Source organism: Plecotus auritus (assembly GCF_963455305.1).
Source record: "Plecotus auritus genome assembly, chromosome: 9".
NCBI classification, from domain to species: Eukaryota; Metazoa; Chordata; class Mammalia; order Chiroptera; family Vespertilionidae; genus Plecotus; species Plecotus auritus.
Genome location: NC_137783.1, coordinates 99,994,676 through 100,008,903, shown reverse-complemented (window position 1 = coordinate 100,008,903; position 14,228 = coordinate 99,994,676). Strand labels below are relative to the sequence as shown.

The 14,228-nt window shown below is 39.4% G+C and overlaps 1 protein-coding gene across 3 annotated transcripts; it reads left to right on the top strand.

Annotated features, from left to right (window-relative positions):
• The first annotated feature begins 6,292 nt into the window (after positions 1–6,292).
• TMEM126A (transmembrane protein 126A) lies at positions 6,293–13,576 on the top strand. Of its 3 annotated transcripts, XM_080687130.1 has the most exons (6): positions 6,371–6,419; positions 6,890–6,989; positions 7,971–8,069; positions 10,498–10,691; positions 11,725–11,839; positions 13,328–13,576. In XM_080687130.1, the coding sequence occupies exons 3-6, from the start codon at positions 7,978–7,980 to the stop codon at positions 13,518–13,520; spliced, it is 594 nt and encodes a 197-aa protein (XP_080543256.1). In that variant the 5' UTR covers positions 6,371–6,419; positions 6,890–6,989; positions 7,971–7,977; the 3' UTR covers positions 13,521–13,576. The 3 variants fall into 3 exon arrangements, with proteins under 3 accessions (XP_080543254.1, XP_080543256.1, XP_080543255.1); XM_080687128.1 differs by lacking the exon at positions 6,890–6,989 and having other exon boundaries at positions 6,293–6,419; positions 13,328–13,575; XM_080687129.1 differs by lacking the exon at positions 6,890–6,989 and having other exon boundaries at positions 6,375–6,580.
• The last annotated feature ends 652 nt before the right edge of the window (positions 13,577–14,228 follow it).

Here is a 14,228-nt window from a genome sequence, read left to right as displayed (position 1 = left end):
AATAAAGATACCGGCCTCTTGGTTTTCTTTTGTGAATTTTCTGTTCATATCTTTTGACCATTTGAATTGTAGAAGCTCTATAAATTGTTTTATTTCCTCATATGCTTACGTAGTAATCTGGGACATACAGCAAGGTTGACTTAAGTTCATCCTCCCTGCCATATGAAAGCCGAAGAGACTTGTATTTCATTCCATGATTTCAATTTGCCTTTTCTACAATAGAAAAAGCTAGGAATTCTTGCCAAAGTGGTTGTAATACCGTAGGTCTGAAAGGGGAAATTAAGGAAACCTTCATCTGGGTGAAGCACAATGAAGAAAAGCAGCAAGAAGTGTCAGATACAGCCTGGTTCAAATCCTAGCTTCACTAATTACCAACAAGCTATTTCACCTCTCTGCATCTCAGTTCCCTCATCTGTAAAACGAGGAATAAAGATTGTATTAAGTCGGGATTAAATTAGTTCATATACATAAATAAAACAAGAAGTCTCTGTGTTGCAGCCATTATTGTCATTGTTATTACTGCATACATAGCCTGTAGTTATGAGTTTAGCATTTTCCTAGGAAACATTATAAAGAAGCGCAACAAAGAAAATTCACAAGATATATTTCATTTGAATAAATATGTATTCATTTATTCAGATGATATTGATTCAACAATTAGTGTATGAAACACATTGTTTACCACACATTGGGCAAGCTAACTAACCTTTATGACTATGTTTCCTCTGAAAACATACTAATAACTGCTTTGAAGTGAGGTTATAAAGATGAAAGGATATGGAACCATATCTGGTGTGTAGGAGGTGCTCAATAAATGTGTTTACGATGTCTATTTTCCCTAATGGGTGTATAACAATGACTAAGATGTTGTCCCTGCTATGAGAACTTCCTTTCTCTCTTGTCTTTTCCCCCCATTTCCTCCCACTGTGTTAACCATATGATTTTCCCCCTGCTTTTGCATTGTATTCTATCACACTGCATAGCTTGCAATGTATCATATTGATTTTTCTCCCAGCTTTTATACAATTGTATTGTCTTTTGTAAACTATCCAATATTTGAATTTCCAAGTTTAAGCAGTAATATAATGAAAAATAGCTTTCTACGGATGTGGCTGAATTTAATAGAATTTGTTAATCACCTTCCTAAGGTGTCCATCTGGTGTGGCTCAGTGGTTGAGTGCCAACCTATGAACCAGGAGGTCACGGTTCCATTCCCTGTCAGGACACATGCCTGGGTAGGCTTGGTCCCCAGTAGGGGGCGTGCAGGAGGCAGCTGATCAATGATTCTCTCTCATATTGATGTTTCTATACCTCCTCTCTAACCAATAAAAACATTTTTTAAAAAACATTTCTCCAAAGATATATAACCCATATTTTTCTACTTTTATCATTCTATCCCTACAAAGACAGTCACACTAACATTAATAAACATAAATAATTGAATCTTAGTAGTTCCTACCAGGTTCACTAAAGTAAAGCCCCCTAAAGTCACCCCAAGATTAGGCATAGCAAAAGAAAAGATTAGTGAACTTGAAGAAACAGCAATATAAACTTCAAAATGAAACTGATAAAAAAGATCTCATTTGTGGAATATAATGAACATAAACTGATGAACAAAAACATCCAGAGACAGAGAAGCATCAATCAGATGCTCAAACCTCAGAGGGAAGGTAGGGGAGGGTGGGGATAAGGGGGAGAGATCAACCAAAGGACTTGTATACATGTACATAAGCCTAACCAATGGACACAGACAGCAGGGGCGTGAGAGCATGAGGGAGGGGGTAGGGGGGACAATAGGAGGATAAGGACACATGTAATACCTTAATCAAACAATAAAGAAAAAAACTGATAAAATAGTATTAGTGAATAACCTTACATACCTGTAATTGAAGGCATCTAAGGAGGGGATGAGCAGAAAAATTTTTTTGAAATATTAATGGCTGAAAATTTTCCAAACTTGATGAAAATTATAAAACCACATATTCAAGGAGTTCTGGTCCAAGGTGGTGACATAGGGTGCTCCTAAACTCACCTCCCAAAGACACACTGAATCTACAGCTACACACAGAGCAATTGCCTCTGAAAGAAGCCTAGAAACTAGCTGGGTGACACCTACACATCAGGCAAATGAGAAATACACCAACAGGGTAGGAAAGGATTGAAACATACTCTCACCATAAGCCCCATCCCAATACAGCAACATACAATCAGGGTGGAATTTAAAAATCTCAGCTTCTCCCTGGGACATCTAGTGTCTCCAAATTTAAGACTTCCACCTGAGGGAAGGGCCCCCAAAATACTTAGCTCTGAAAGCCAACAGTTTTGTTGTCCATGAGACTCACAAGACTACAGCAAACAAAAAAGCAGTTGTTAACGGGCAGAAACACTCCCTGCAGGTATCTCCCCAGTGCAGAGGGAGCGGGCAAAAAATGTCCGTCTCCCAGTTTTCCCTGAAAAATGTCCATCTCCCGGTTTTCCCCAAAAAATGTCCCTTTCCCAGTTTTGCACAGTTTAAAGGATACTGCCTACCGTCAGGATTCTAATTTAACATGTCTAGGAGCCAACTGCAAGTCTTCCTGGAGACTAAGGAAGCTTGGTAGACACCTCTCTACCTTCTTTCCTGAGGCCACTCCAAGTCACCAGTATCTCCCTGGAAGGAGCTAATACACACATCTGTACAACAGCTTTTGTGCTGCCACCCAAGGGACATATCCCCAGATCTGGCTCTGAAAACCAGTGAGCTTCCACTCACTAGTCCCACAGGACCATAGCAAAGAACCAGTACTTTTTTTTTATTTAAAAAAAATATTTTTTCCCAGAGAGGAAAGGAGAGGGAGAGAGAGAAACATCAATGATGACTGAGAATCATTGACTGGCTGCCTCCTGCACTCCTCCCCACTGGGGTTCAAGCCCACAACCGAGGCCCAGGCATGTGCCCTGACCGGGAATCAAACTGAATCTAACCATGGACTCCTGGTTCATAGGTCAGTGCTCTACCATTGAGCCACCACAGCTGGGCAAGAACCAGTTCTTATCCCAGCTAGTATATCCCCAGGGCTCAGCAAAGAGGGAGCAGGAAAACAAAACAAAACCATTTCCCAATCTTTCTGTAAAAGGGACCTATTCACATATTTTAAATGATACTGCCTGATCAGGTTTCTAACATAGCAAGCACTAGGGGCTACCTGCAATCTGCCCCAGAGAGCAGGGAAGCCTGCGGACACCCCTTACCCTCTTCCTCCAGCCTGCTCCAAGTCCCGGTATTTCCCTGGAAGAACTTTTCAGTTAGATGTAGTCCCACTTGTTTATTTTTGCTTTTGTTGCCTTGGCTTTTTGTGTCAGATCTAAAAAATCATTGTTAAGATCAATGTCGAGGAAACAATGCATTCTTAAACAACCAATAGGTCAAAAAAATCTAAGGGAACTTAGAAAATATCTGGAAACAAAAATAAAAGTACAACATCAAATCTTATAAAAGCAGTACTAAGAGAGAAGTTTGTAGCGATAAACATTAAAAAAGAAGGGTCTCTTGCCCTGGCTGGTTTGGCTCAGTGGATAGAGCATTGGCCTGTGGACTGAAGGGTCCTGGGTTCGATTCCCGTCAAGGGCACATGCCCAGGTTGCGGGCTTGGTCCCTAGTGGGGAGCGTGCAGGAGGCAGCCAATTGACGATTCTCTCTCATCATTGATGTTTCTATCTTTCTTTCCCTCTCCCTTCCTCTCTGAAATCAATAATATATATATAGAAGGATCGCAACTAAAAAATCTACTAAACCTACACCTCAAGGAACTAAAAAAAGAACAAACTAAACCCTAAGTTAGCAGACAGAAAGACATAATAAAGATTAGAGCAGAAATAATTGAAATAGAGAATAGAAAATCATATAAAATATAAATGGAACTCTTAGTTGTTTTTTTCTAACAGATTTACAAATTTGACAAACCCTTAGCTAGACTAAATAAGCAAGAAGACTCAAATAAATAAAACAAGAACTGAAAGAAGGGAGTTTACAACAGATGTCACAGAAATAAAAAGGATTATAAGAGAATCCATGAACAATTATATGCCAACAAATTAGATAACCTGGAAGAAATGAGCAAATTCCTAGAAACATGTAACCCACCAAGACTGAATCATGAAGAAATAAATTTGAACAGACCTATAATTAGCAAGGAGGCTGAAGCAGTAATTAAAATACTCCCAACAAAGAAAAGCCCAGGACCAGAAGAATTAACACCAATTCTCTCCAAACTCTTCTTAAGAATTGAAGAGGGGAAAAAAATTGAAGAGGAGGGAACATTCCCAAACTCAATTCTATGAGGCCAACATTACTCTGATATCAAAACCAAATAAAGACATAAGAAAATAAATATTAATTAATGTTCTTGATTAATATTAATATAAAAATCCTAAACAAAATACCAGCAAACTGAATTCAACAGCACATTAAGAGGATCACATACCATGACCAAGTGGGATTTATACTTGGAATGCAAGAATAATTCAATATGCAAAAATAATCAATGTCATATACCACATTAACATAATCAAGGACAGCATGAGTATCATAATCAATGCAGAAAAACTCAACGCTGTTTTATGTTAATAGATACTCAACAAACTAGGAATAGAAAGAAACTACACCACAGAATATAAGCCTCATATGAAAAGCCCACAGCTAATATCGTACTCAATGGTGGAAGTCTGAAAGCTTATCCTCTATGATGAAGAACAAGGCAATAACCACTCTTGCCAATACTATTCTACATGGCAATGAAAATCCTAGCAAAAGTAATCAGACAAGAAAAAGCAATTGGAAAAAAAAAAGTAAAATTGTCTCTACTCACAAATAACATGATCTTATATATAGAAAAAAAATCCAGGAAACTTACACCTAAAAACAATTTCATCAAAGTTGCAGAATACTAAATCAACACACAAAAATTGTGTTTCACTGCACTAACAATGACAAACCCAAAAGGAAAATTAAGAAAACAATCCCATTTACTATAGCATTAAAAAGGATAAAATACTTAGGAATGGATTCCCTGTCAGGGCATGCCCAGGTTGTGGACTCCATCCCTAGTAGGAGGCGTGCAGGAAGCAGCCAATCAATGATTCTCTCTCATCACTGATGTTGATCTCTCTCCCTCTCTGAAATCAATAAAAAATATATATATTTTTAAAAAGTTCTGTTTTTATTTTCTGATTCATTGACTAGAGAATATTTGACATCTGATAAATCCTTCTTAGCCAAGGAGTTTTAGGGACTCTTCTCACCCTGCTCTCTCGCCTTATGAGGTTTTTCTTTATCTGGAATACCACTTTCTCCTTCGATAGAGCTCAATTATTTTCAAAGCAACCTTGGTAAGCACTTTCATTGAACACTCACGTATTTACAAAGTAATCAGCGAAAATGTTATTTCCCCTGTTTTATAGATAAGAGGCTGCTAGGATGAGAACTGGGACTATTCAGAGGCTTGGCCCAAGACTTTCCTTCTCAATTGTTGACAAATGGAGCCCCCAGGCTCTCTCGCTCTCCTGTTTTTCCTTAGCCACATTCACCCACTCCTGCTTTTATAGCAGTAGGAGGCAGGGCACCAGGGAATCTCAGAGAAACAAGCTCCTTCTCTGCTAGGAGCTGCTGATTATCTTGAGGTGGGACAATCCACCATATTGCAAAATGGCACACGGAGCTAAAGCTCCAAGGGCAAAGAAAATCGAGAGTGCAAAGAAATCTCAGCTCTTTTTTTCTTAATTCAGAGAGGAAGGGAAAGGGAGAAACATCAACGATAAGAGAATCATTGAACGGCTGCCTCCTGCATGCCCCGCACTGGGAATCGAGCCCGCAACCTGGGCATGTGTCCCTAGCCTGAATCGAACCGAGGACCCTTCAATCGCAGGCCGATGCTCTACCCACTGAGCAAAACCAGCTAGGGCTCCGCTCCTTTTTAATATCTTTTTAACCGAGTATCCACCGTATGCCAGGAGCCGTGCTGTTTTCTAATACCCCATGTCCACATCAGGCGATATGTTCTATCGGTCAGGGTTAAGTAACGTGCCCAAGATAGGCGATCAGTGAAAAGGGCAGGTTTAGGGTCACTCGACTTTCCTCTGGAAACTTCACGGTCTACAGGCTCTGCCCTCGGAGGCAGGGGTAAGTGGGACAAATACTCCCCACGTTGCTCCGAGCTTCACCGCTCACACTCCCGGAACCTCTCTCGCTGGGAGCCCCTCGGCAGGAAGTCGCTAAGCTTGCGGCCTGCGTCCCGAGTGCCCAATCAGCGGCCGAGGTCCCGCCCCCCCAGTCACGTGCCTCCAAATATGGCTGCGCCCGCGCGAGCAGGTTGAAGGTTGCGGTGAGCCTTAGGGCCGAGGAAGGCCGGAGCTAGCACCGAGGGCGGCAGGGAGAGCATAAGGTACTGCATCCCGGGGAAGAAGTGCAGGAAGTGCCTGGGTATCAGAAGCACAGCGGGAATGAGATCCCGAGACTGGGTCAGAAGGGGAGGAGAGGAGTCGGCCCTGCGGCGCCTGCCGTCTCTTCACTTTACACCTTAGAAGAAAAGCCCTTATGTTTAAAGTAAGCCAGTAGGAAAAAAAAAAAACACCTGCACTTGAATTTAACCCCGGGTTTACTGCCAATGCATAGGGTATCCTGGGCCTAACTTAATTTTCCGAGGCCCTACTTTTCTCATTGCCTATCTCAGAGCTGTCCTGAGTGACGTGCGATGGCTGAATATTCAGGGAAAAAGTGATCATTCGCCATTGCCCTACTCTGACATGCACCACAACTAGTGCCTGGATCAACAAGCTACTGGCCTGTGGGCCAGATGAAGCCTGTAGTGTCTGTATGACCAGCCAGCTAACAATGATTTCTTGTATTTTTAAGAAGTATTCAACAAAGACTATTGGTGACCTGCAAAGCCTAAAATACTATTTGGCCCTTTAGAGGAAAAGTTAGCTGACCTCTGCTGTAGTGAAATTGTTGGGTATGTGTCTTCTACTTACTAAATAATACCAAATTCCCTTCCAAAGTGGTTTTCCCAAACTGGATATAATTTATGCTTCCACCTGCAACACGATTTACCCTACATTCTTGCCAGTAATTGAAATGGTCAGGGTGGGTGGGTGTGTGTTTTAGCTAACTTAAGTCCACATATTCCTATCACTCTGGTTTTAATTTCTATTTCCCTGATTATGAGGTTAAGCACATTTTTATGTGCATTGGCTCTTTAGCTTCCCTTTCAGCAAAGTGCTTGTTCAAACCTGTTTTCAATTTTTCTGTTGGATTGCTTGCTCTTTTCTTGATTTGTACTTTACACATCCTGGGTACTAACTACTCTTTTGTCAATTATATTGCAAACATTACTCACACTAGCTTATCTTTATGGTGTCTATTGATGAACACAATACTAGTTTAGTATTAATTTTATGTTTTTTGGTGCTATTTGCAAATTAAGAATATTTTTAAGGGTTATAAAAATAGCCTGTATTCCTAGAAGCTCTATCCATTGCTTTTCATGTTCTGATTCTATTTCACTTAGAATTCATTTTGGGAAGGGGGAAGGTATGGTGTGCTGCAGATTATGAATTCAATCTCTATATCTAATTCTCTTGAAATTATTAATGGTCTTCGCCAAAACCGGTTTGGCTCAGTGGATAGAGCGTCAGCCTGCGAACTGAAGGGTCCCAGGTTCGATTCCGGTCAAGGGCATGTGACTTGGTTGCGGGCACATCCCCAGTGGGAGGTGTGCGGGAGGCAACTGATCGATGTTTCTCTCTCATCGATGTTTCTGACTATCTATCCCTCTTCCTTCCTCTCTGTAAAAAATCAATAAAAATATATTTAAAAAAAAAAAAAAAGAAAAAAAGTAATTATTAATGGTCTTCAAAAGGCTTTTTATAAGCCCTTTTGTTGTTTTTTTCTCTAGATATACATTATTGAAAAGTGATATTTTTAATTTTTTAAGGCTCAAGATGGAAAATCATGAATCAGATGATACTTTCAAGAAAGAACACATTTTGGACATCATAAACAGAAAAATTAACCAACTTCCAGAAGCAGAAAGGTAGGCTCCCATCTTAATTTAAAACTTATCTTTTATTAGGTGAATATTTATTATCTCAAATTTACTTGGTTTCTGTGTAAATAACATAGAATATCAGAAGGAAACTGAACGTTTTCTTGCCTTGAGAAAACTAAGGCCCAGCACAACCATTTAGCTTGAAGTCAAGGCTAGAATCATATCTTTGGACATATATAATTATATGATGGTTCTAATTTTTCCTATTTGGCTTAGAGTATAGTCAAATGTACATGTGTGGACTCATTAAAATATCAAAACTTTAAAATAGCTTTTAATGTCTTTAATTCATATTATCATTATGCTGACCATAATGATAGAGGCCGTTTAACACACATAGCTAGACAAGGAATCTCAAGAGAATAGGATCATGGTTAAAAGATCTTTAAGGTGTTATTAAACAGAAAAAGGCTATGTAGGAAACATACTGGTCTGTGAAGACAACAGAGTGAACTACAGTAGTTTCTTTTTGGAAAACAGATTTAAGGTAGAAAAGACCAAAAGGAAAACACATAGTAATCCTGGTGCATGGTGATGGTAGGGTGGTGGCAGTTGAGATAAAAATTGAATGGGTTTGAAGTACAAAGTAATTTTACACACCATATTTTTATTGCCACTTGTTAAATTTGGTCTTGTATTTTATGTGTTTAGTTCATATGTCTAGTTATTTTGTGTATCTTATAAAATGTCATAAGTGGCTAGTTTTATAGGCACTTTTTTGGAAAATTGACTGGTAAAGGGTCTACCAGATAATTTTGTACTTACTGATTTATTAACTAAAAAATATAACTTAAAGCTATAGTAAGTTAAAATCTGGTTGGGAGATAACAAACTTTGCTATTCAGAGTCCAGTTGTACTTGATTTACATATTTATTATATTTTACAGTAATATATAATTCATATTAAAATATGTAAAAATATGTGGGCAAATTATTTACTTCTGAACATTCACTCCTATAATTAAAAGAGAGATGATAAATATTGAACAGGATTGTTATGAAGATAAAATAATATTTTAGAGAAAGTGTTGAGATTTCTAACTCTTACAAATACATTCGTGTTTTTTGTTGTTTGGTGGGTTCTTCTCTAGGCTCTCATCACTCTTTAAAAATTATCTTATGTACTCTAAGTTACTAAACTGCCTCTCTCCTGCTATTACCATTTATTAAGACGTGTTTTATCTCAAGTTTACATGTCTTTCATCCTCTAATAATAAAACTGAAGACAGTGAAGGTTGATGGTAAATGTTTTTGCCTTGAGCGGCAAGTCTGCCTATAGTAACATGATTGCATGAAAGGTTAAGAAAAGTAACACCTTACAGAAGCTCTGTTAGGAATTAACTAGGAAAGCTGTGCTAAGAGTATTAAATAAACATAGAAATCAGAGGGATCATTGTGTGGCTAGTTTGGCTAAGAATAATGGAATTAAGAAAAATAAATATATTAAAAGAGACTTTGCGTCAAGGGATGGGTGCACGATGCAGTGTGCAGATGGTGTTTTATTTACAGATTTCAAAACCGTACACTTGAAATCTGTATGGTTTTATGAACCATGTAACTCCAATGAATTCAATTTAAAAAAAAAGAGTAATGAGAATTTTGAGAGATCGGCACCACTGTGTTGTAGATGGCAAGGTAAGGTGGTAAAGTTTAACGGTAGGTTGAAGAGTTTGGCCTACTTTCAATATCCAGCAATAATTTTAGGCATTATTTTTTCCAAAACGAAAGGATGCTCAGAACATGTGTTTTAAATTCATCCATACCATAGCTTAAAAACCACTTCTTATCTCAAAACATCAATTTATTATTATTTCAATGGGTTGTTATAAGGTACCTGGCATAGGTTATTCCTTAAATGTTAGTCCTCTTCCAATCCCTGAATCCTGAAGCTAATGCTTTAGGGAAGAACGAACTGAAACGTTATCTTTATCTCTTTGAATGCCTTCTGTGTGTCAGATGCTATTGAAACCAAGAGGGATTTGTATCCATTGTGCTCAACTTGTTTACAGTGGGGAACACTAGTGGAGAACTCCTTATAATGTGTTGTGCTAGAGAAGGAGAAGTGTTGGGTATTTTGGGGGCCGGGAGGAGAGGCATCCAAATCAGACTCTTCAAGCTCTTCCTGGCTATCTAAAGTTGAGGGAAATTTCTATACTAATATCCTTTGCAAAATCACAAAGGATTCTTAGCAAAATCTAAATGTATCACTGTACCCTTAAGTGTTACCAAATTCAAAAGCCTTTTAGAATAAAAATTGGTATGGAAAACATTTTAAACGTTTTTGTTGTATGGAGCTATAAGGGATAAATGCTGTATCCTGTTAAGTCCTGGTTCTCTAACATGCCAGAAATGTTGGGAGCTCCCTAACACAGTAGAGCTGAAGAAATTACTATTTTGTTCTTCACCCACTCAGGAATATACTTGAACATGGATCAGCATATATTGGACTTAATGCTGCTCTCTGTGGCCTAATAGGAAACAGTCTTTTTCGACGCGTTTTAAATGTGACACAGGCTCGTATAGCTGCTGGTATACCAATGGCAGTGATCCCATTTTTGACAGCGGACGTATGTTACAAAACTGCTGTAAGTTTACCACTGAGTACAGGTAAATTCTATTTCACTATCCCCATAGTTTGATTTGGTATATATTATTTGCACCTTATATTCTTAAAATGGCAATTCATATTAGCATGGACTACCAAAAAAGTGCACATACATGGCAGTTCTAAATACTTTCCTTTATCTAACTTATCTTTCCTACAGTGCTTAGAATAAAGAATATTTTGAAACTTAATTTAAAAAAAAAATGTTGACTGCCTTGGTTTTTTAAAAAAAAATTTACAGAGAATTCCTTAAAGGGAAAAAGTATTTTTATGGGAATAGTAAACCTCTCGAAGCACTTCATGTACATACAAGAATTGTTAAATGTATGGAGATTTGATTTCCTTTTGACAGTTTACCATACTGTATGTGCCAAGTGCTTTGAGTATAGCTAATCATGAAAAAGGTTTTAATAATTTAAAATAAAAGTAGTACTACAAGTGGTGGTGGAGAGTGAGGCAGCTCATTTAAATTCTCTTCTGCTAAGTGCTGCTCTGAATTTGTTTAAATTGTATGACTATTTTGCTTGAATCCCTATAATCACTGTGGAAAGAACTTTTATGACATAGGGAAACTTATTGCCTAATGAATTGAACAGACTGAGGAAAACATAAGTTACAACTTACCTTTCTATTTTTAATATACTTTATACTAATTTGGAAATGAATAATTTCATAAAGTCACACTATGTAATGTAAAAATATAAGATGAAGTATAAATTGTAAAACAAAATGCCCATAGGTTAAAAGAAGTTTAATACAAGTGCAGCAAGCTGAATGCAGCACAAACCGAAATTATATTCAGTCAAGTTCAGAACAAATTAGAGAATTTTTCCTAGGATGGTTATCAGTTATTCCTAGCTATTTTACGTTATCTATACATGTAATTATACCTTTTAACATGCCTTGCAGAATTACATTTGCTCTATCACTGCCTGAAAATTGAGTCTGTGATACATATAAGGGGACCTTGCATTCTTTAAGTCGTGTTTGCTTGACTATCATGATCTTCATCACCACAACCAATTTGTTTTCTAGGTGATTTGCATTGTGAAACCTGTACCATAATACGAGGTGGATTGGTTGGACTTGTTTTTGGTGGTCTGTACCCTGTTTTCTTGGCTATTCCTGTGAATGGTGGCCTAGCAGCCAGGTAGGATTTTTTGTTTTCTCATAATCATTGAAAAACTTTATAACATATAAATGATTACTTAGAAAATATGTAACTTAAAACAGCAAATACATTTTCTAAGGCATTGTTACCTTTTGATTTGAAAAAGTTAAGACTTTTTCTTATAAATAAATAACTATTCTCAAGAATTTGAAAACAGTTCTTAAAACTTACCACACTGTACCTCTTGGGTGTATAGTTCAGGTTGGTAAGCTTAATTTACAGTTTATGTTAATTTAGAACTTACAAAGCTACTAATAATACTATTTCTAGCTGTAAAACCATCCTATCTAATAAAAGAGTAATATGCAAATTGACTATCACTCCAACACACAAGATGGCTGCCCCATGTGGACACAAGATGGACACCACAGGATGGCCAGCAGGGGAGGGCAGTTGGGAGGGACCAGGCCTGCAAGGGAGGGCAGTTATGGGCAATCGGGCTGGCAGGGGAGCAGTTAGGCATCAGTCAGGCTGGCAGGGGAGTGGTTAGGGGGTGATCAGGCTGGCAGGCAGAAGCGGTTAGGGGCAATCAGGAAGGTAGGTAGGCGAGCAGTTGGGAGCCAGCAGTCCTGGATTGTGAGAGGGATGTCCGACTGTCCGTTTAGGCCCAATTTTACCGGGATCGGGCTTAAACGGGCAATCAGACATCCCTTGAGGGGTCCCAGATTAGAGAGGGTGCAGGCTGGGCCAAGGAACACACACCCCCCCTCCCCCGTCACAAATTTCGTGCACCGGGCCTCTAGTCCTATATAATAAAAGGCTAATATGCAAATCGACTGAACGGCAGAACGACCAGTCACTATGATGCGCACTGACCACCAGGGGGCAGATGCTCAACCAGGAGCTGCCCCCTGGTGGCCAGTGTGCTCCCACAAGGGGAGCACTGCTCAGCTAAAAGCCCTGAGCCGGGTTCATGGCTGGCAAGTGCAGTGGTGGTGGCGGGAGCCTCTCCCCGCTCCACAGCAGCACTAAGGATGTCCGACTGACAGCTTAGGACCTCTCCCCTGGGCCATCCCCCAAGGGCTCCTGGAATGCAAGAGGGTGCAGGCCAGGCTGAGGGACCCTTCTCTCCTCCCGTGTCCTCCCCCCCGCCCCCCGTGTTCAGGAATTTCATATACTGGGCCACTAGTGTTATATATACAATGTTCTTCAGAATTTGAGCACTTCCACTAAGAGCATTTCCATCAGAATATGTCTAACTATAAGGCTTCTACTTCAAAATAATCGTTTTTCTCCAATGAACTCTTATATCAAGCACTCTATGCTCTATGAGCCTCCATTGGTGAACTGGAGAAAGAAGCAAAAAAAAAAAAAAAAAAATCCCCAAAGAGACAGTTTTGAGGAATAATAGTAGTAATGCCTTAATCTTTAAACTATTTAAGACTTCTGAGATTAATATATACATTGTATATTGGTTTGCCACTTGACACAATGATCTTTTCTAGTGAACTGTTTTTAATGTTACAGGTATGCCTCAGCCCTGCTACCAGAGAGAGGAAACATCTTAACCTACTGGATCAGAATTTCTCAACCTATCTTTAGAAAGATGTTATTTCCTGTTTTGCTCCAGACTGGGTTTTCAGCATACCTTAGTTCTAGGCAATATAAACTACTTATAAAGGCTCTTCAATTACCTGAACCTGGCCTAAACATTGAGTGATTGTTAAGCAAATGTGTACACAAAAATAAAACTGTAATAACCAATGTCTTCTGTATGAACATCTATCTATACCAGGGGTGGGCAAACTTTTTGACTCGAAGGCCACAATGGGTTCTTAAACTGGACCGGAGGGCCGGAACAAAAGCATGGATGGAGTGTTTGTGTGAACTAATATAAATTCAAAGTAAAGGAGCGGAGGGGAGAGCAAGAGAACCCTCTGCTCTTTCGGCTCCGCGGGCTGGATAGAACAGCCGAACGGGCCGGATCCAGCCCGCGGGCCGTAGTTTGCCCACGGCTGATCTATACACTGAGTGGCCAGATTATTATGATCTCTGAATGCATAATAATCAGAGAGAGAGAGAGAGAGAGAGAGAGAGTGTGTGTGTGTGTGTGTGTGTGTGTGTGTCAGCCTGGCCAGGGCAGGGGTAGGGGACATTGGTGGTTGGCCAGCCTGCCTGCTGGTCAAACTCCTGGTCGAGGGGACAATTTGCATATTAGCCTTTTATTATATAGGATATATAGAGTGGCTGGATTATGTGTTCAGAGATCATAATAATCTGGCCACTCAGTGTATATACAAAAGCCTAAGTGACCAGAACAACCGGTCGCTATGACAAGCACTGACCACCAGGGGGCAGACACAACGCAGGAGCTTCCCCCTAGTGGTCAGTGCACTCTCACAGCTAACCTCCCCCCTGCCGGCCAATC

What these genes read in the sequence shown, in the direction of transcription:
- TMEM126A (XM_080687130.1), top strand. Translation starts at nt 7,978, where the DNA reads ATGGAAAATCATGAATCAGATGATACTTTCAAGAAAGAACACATTTTG. An exon ending in CAACTTCCAGAAGCAGAAAG is followed by an intron (nt 8,070 to 10,497) that starts GTAGGCTCCCAT and finishes TCACCCACTCAG; the next exon opens with GAATATACTTGAACATGGAT. An exon ending in AATGGTGGCCTAGCAGCCAG is followed by an intron (nt 11,840 to 13,327) that starts GTAGGATTTTTT and finishes TTAATGTTACAG; the next exon opens with GTATGCCTCAGCCCTGCTAC.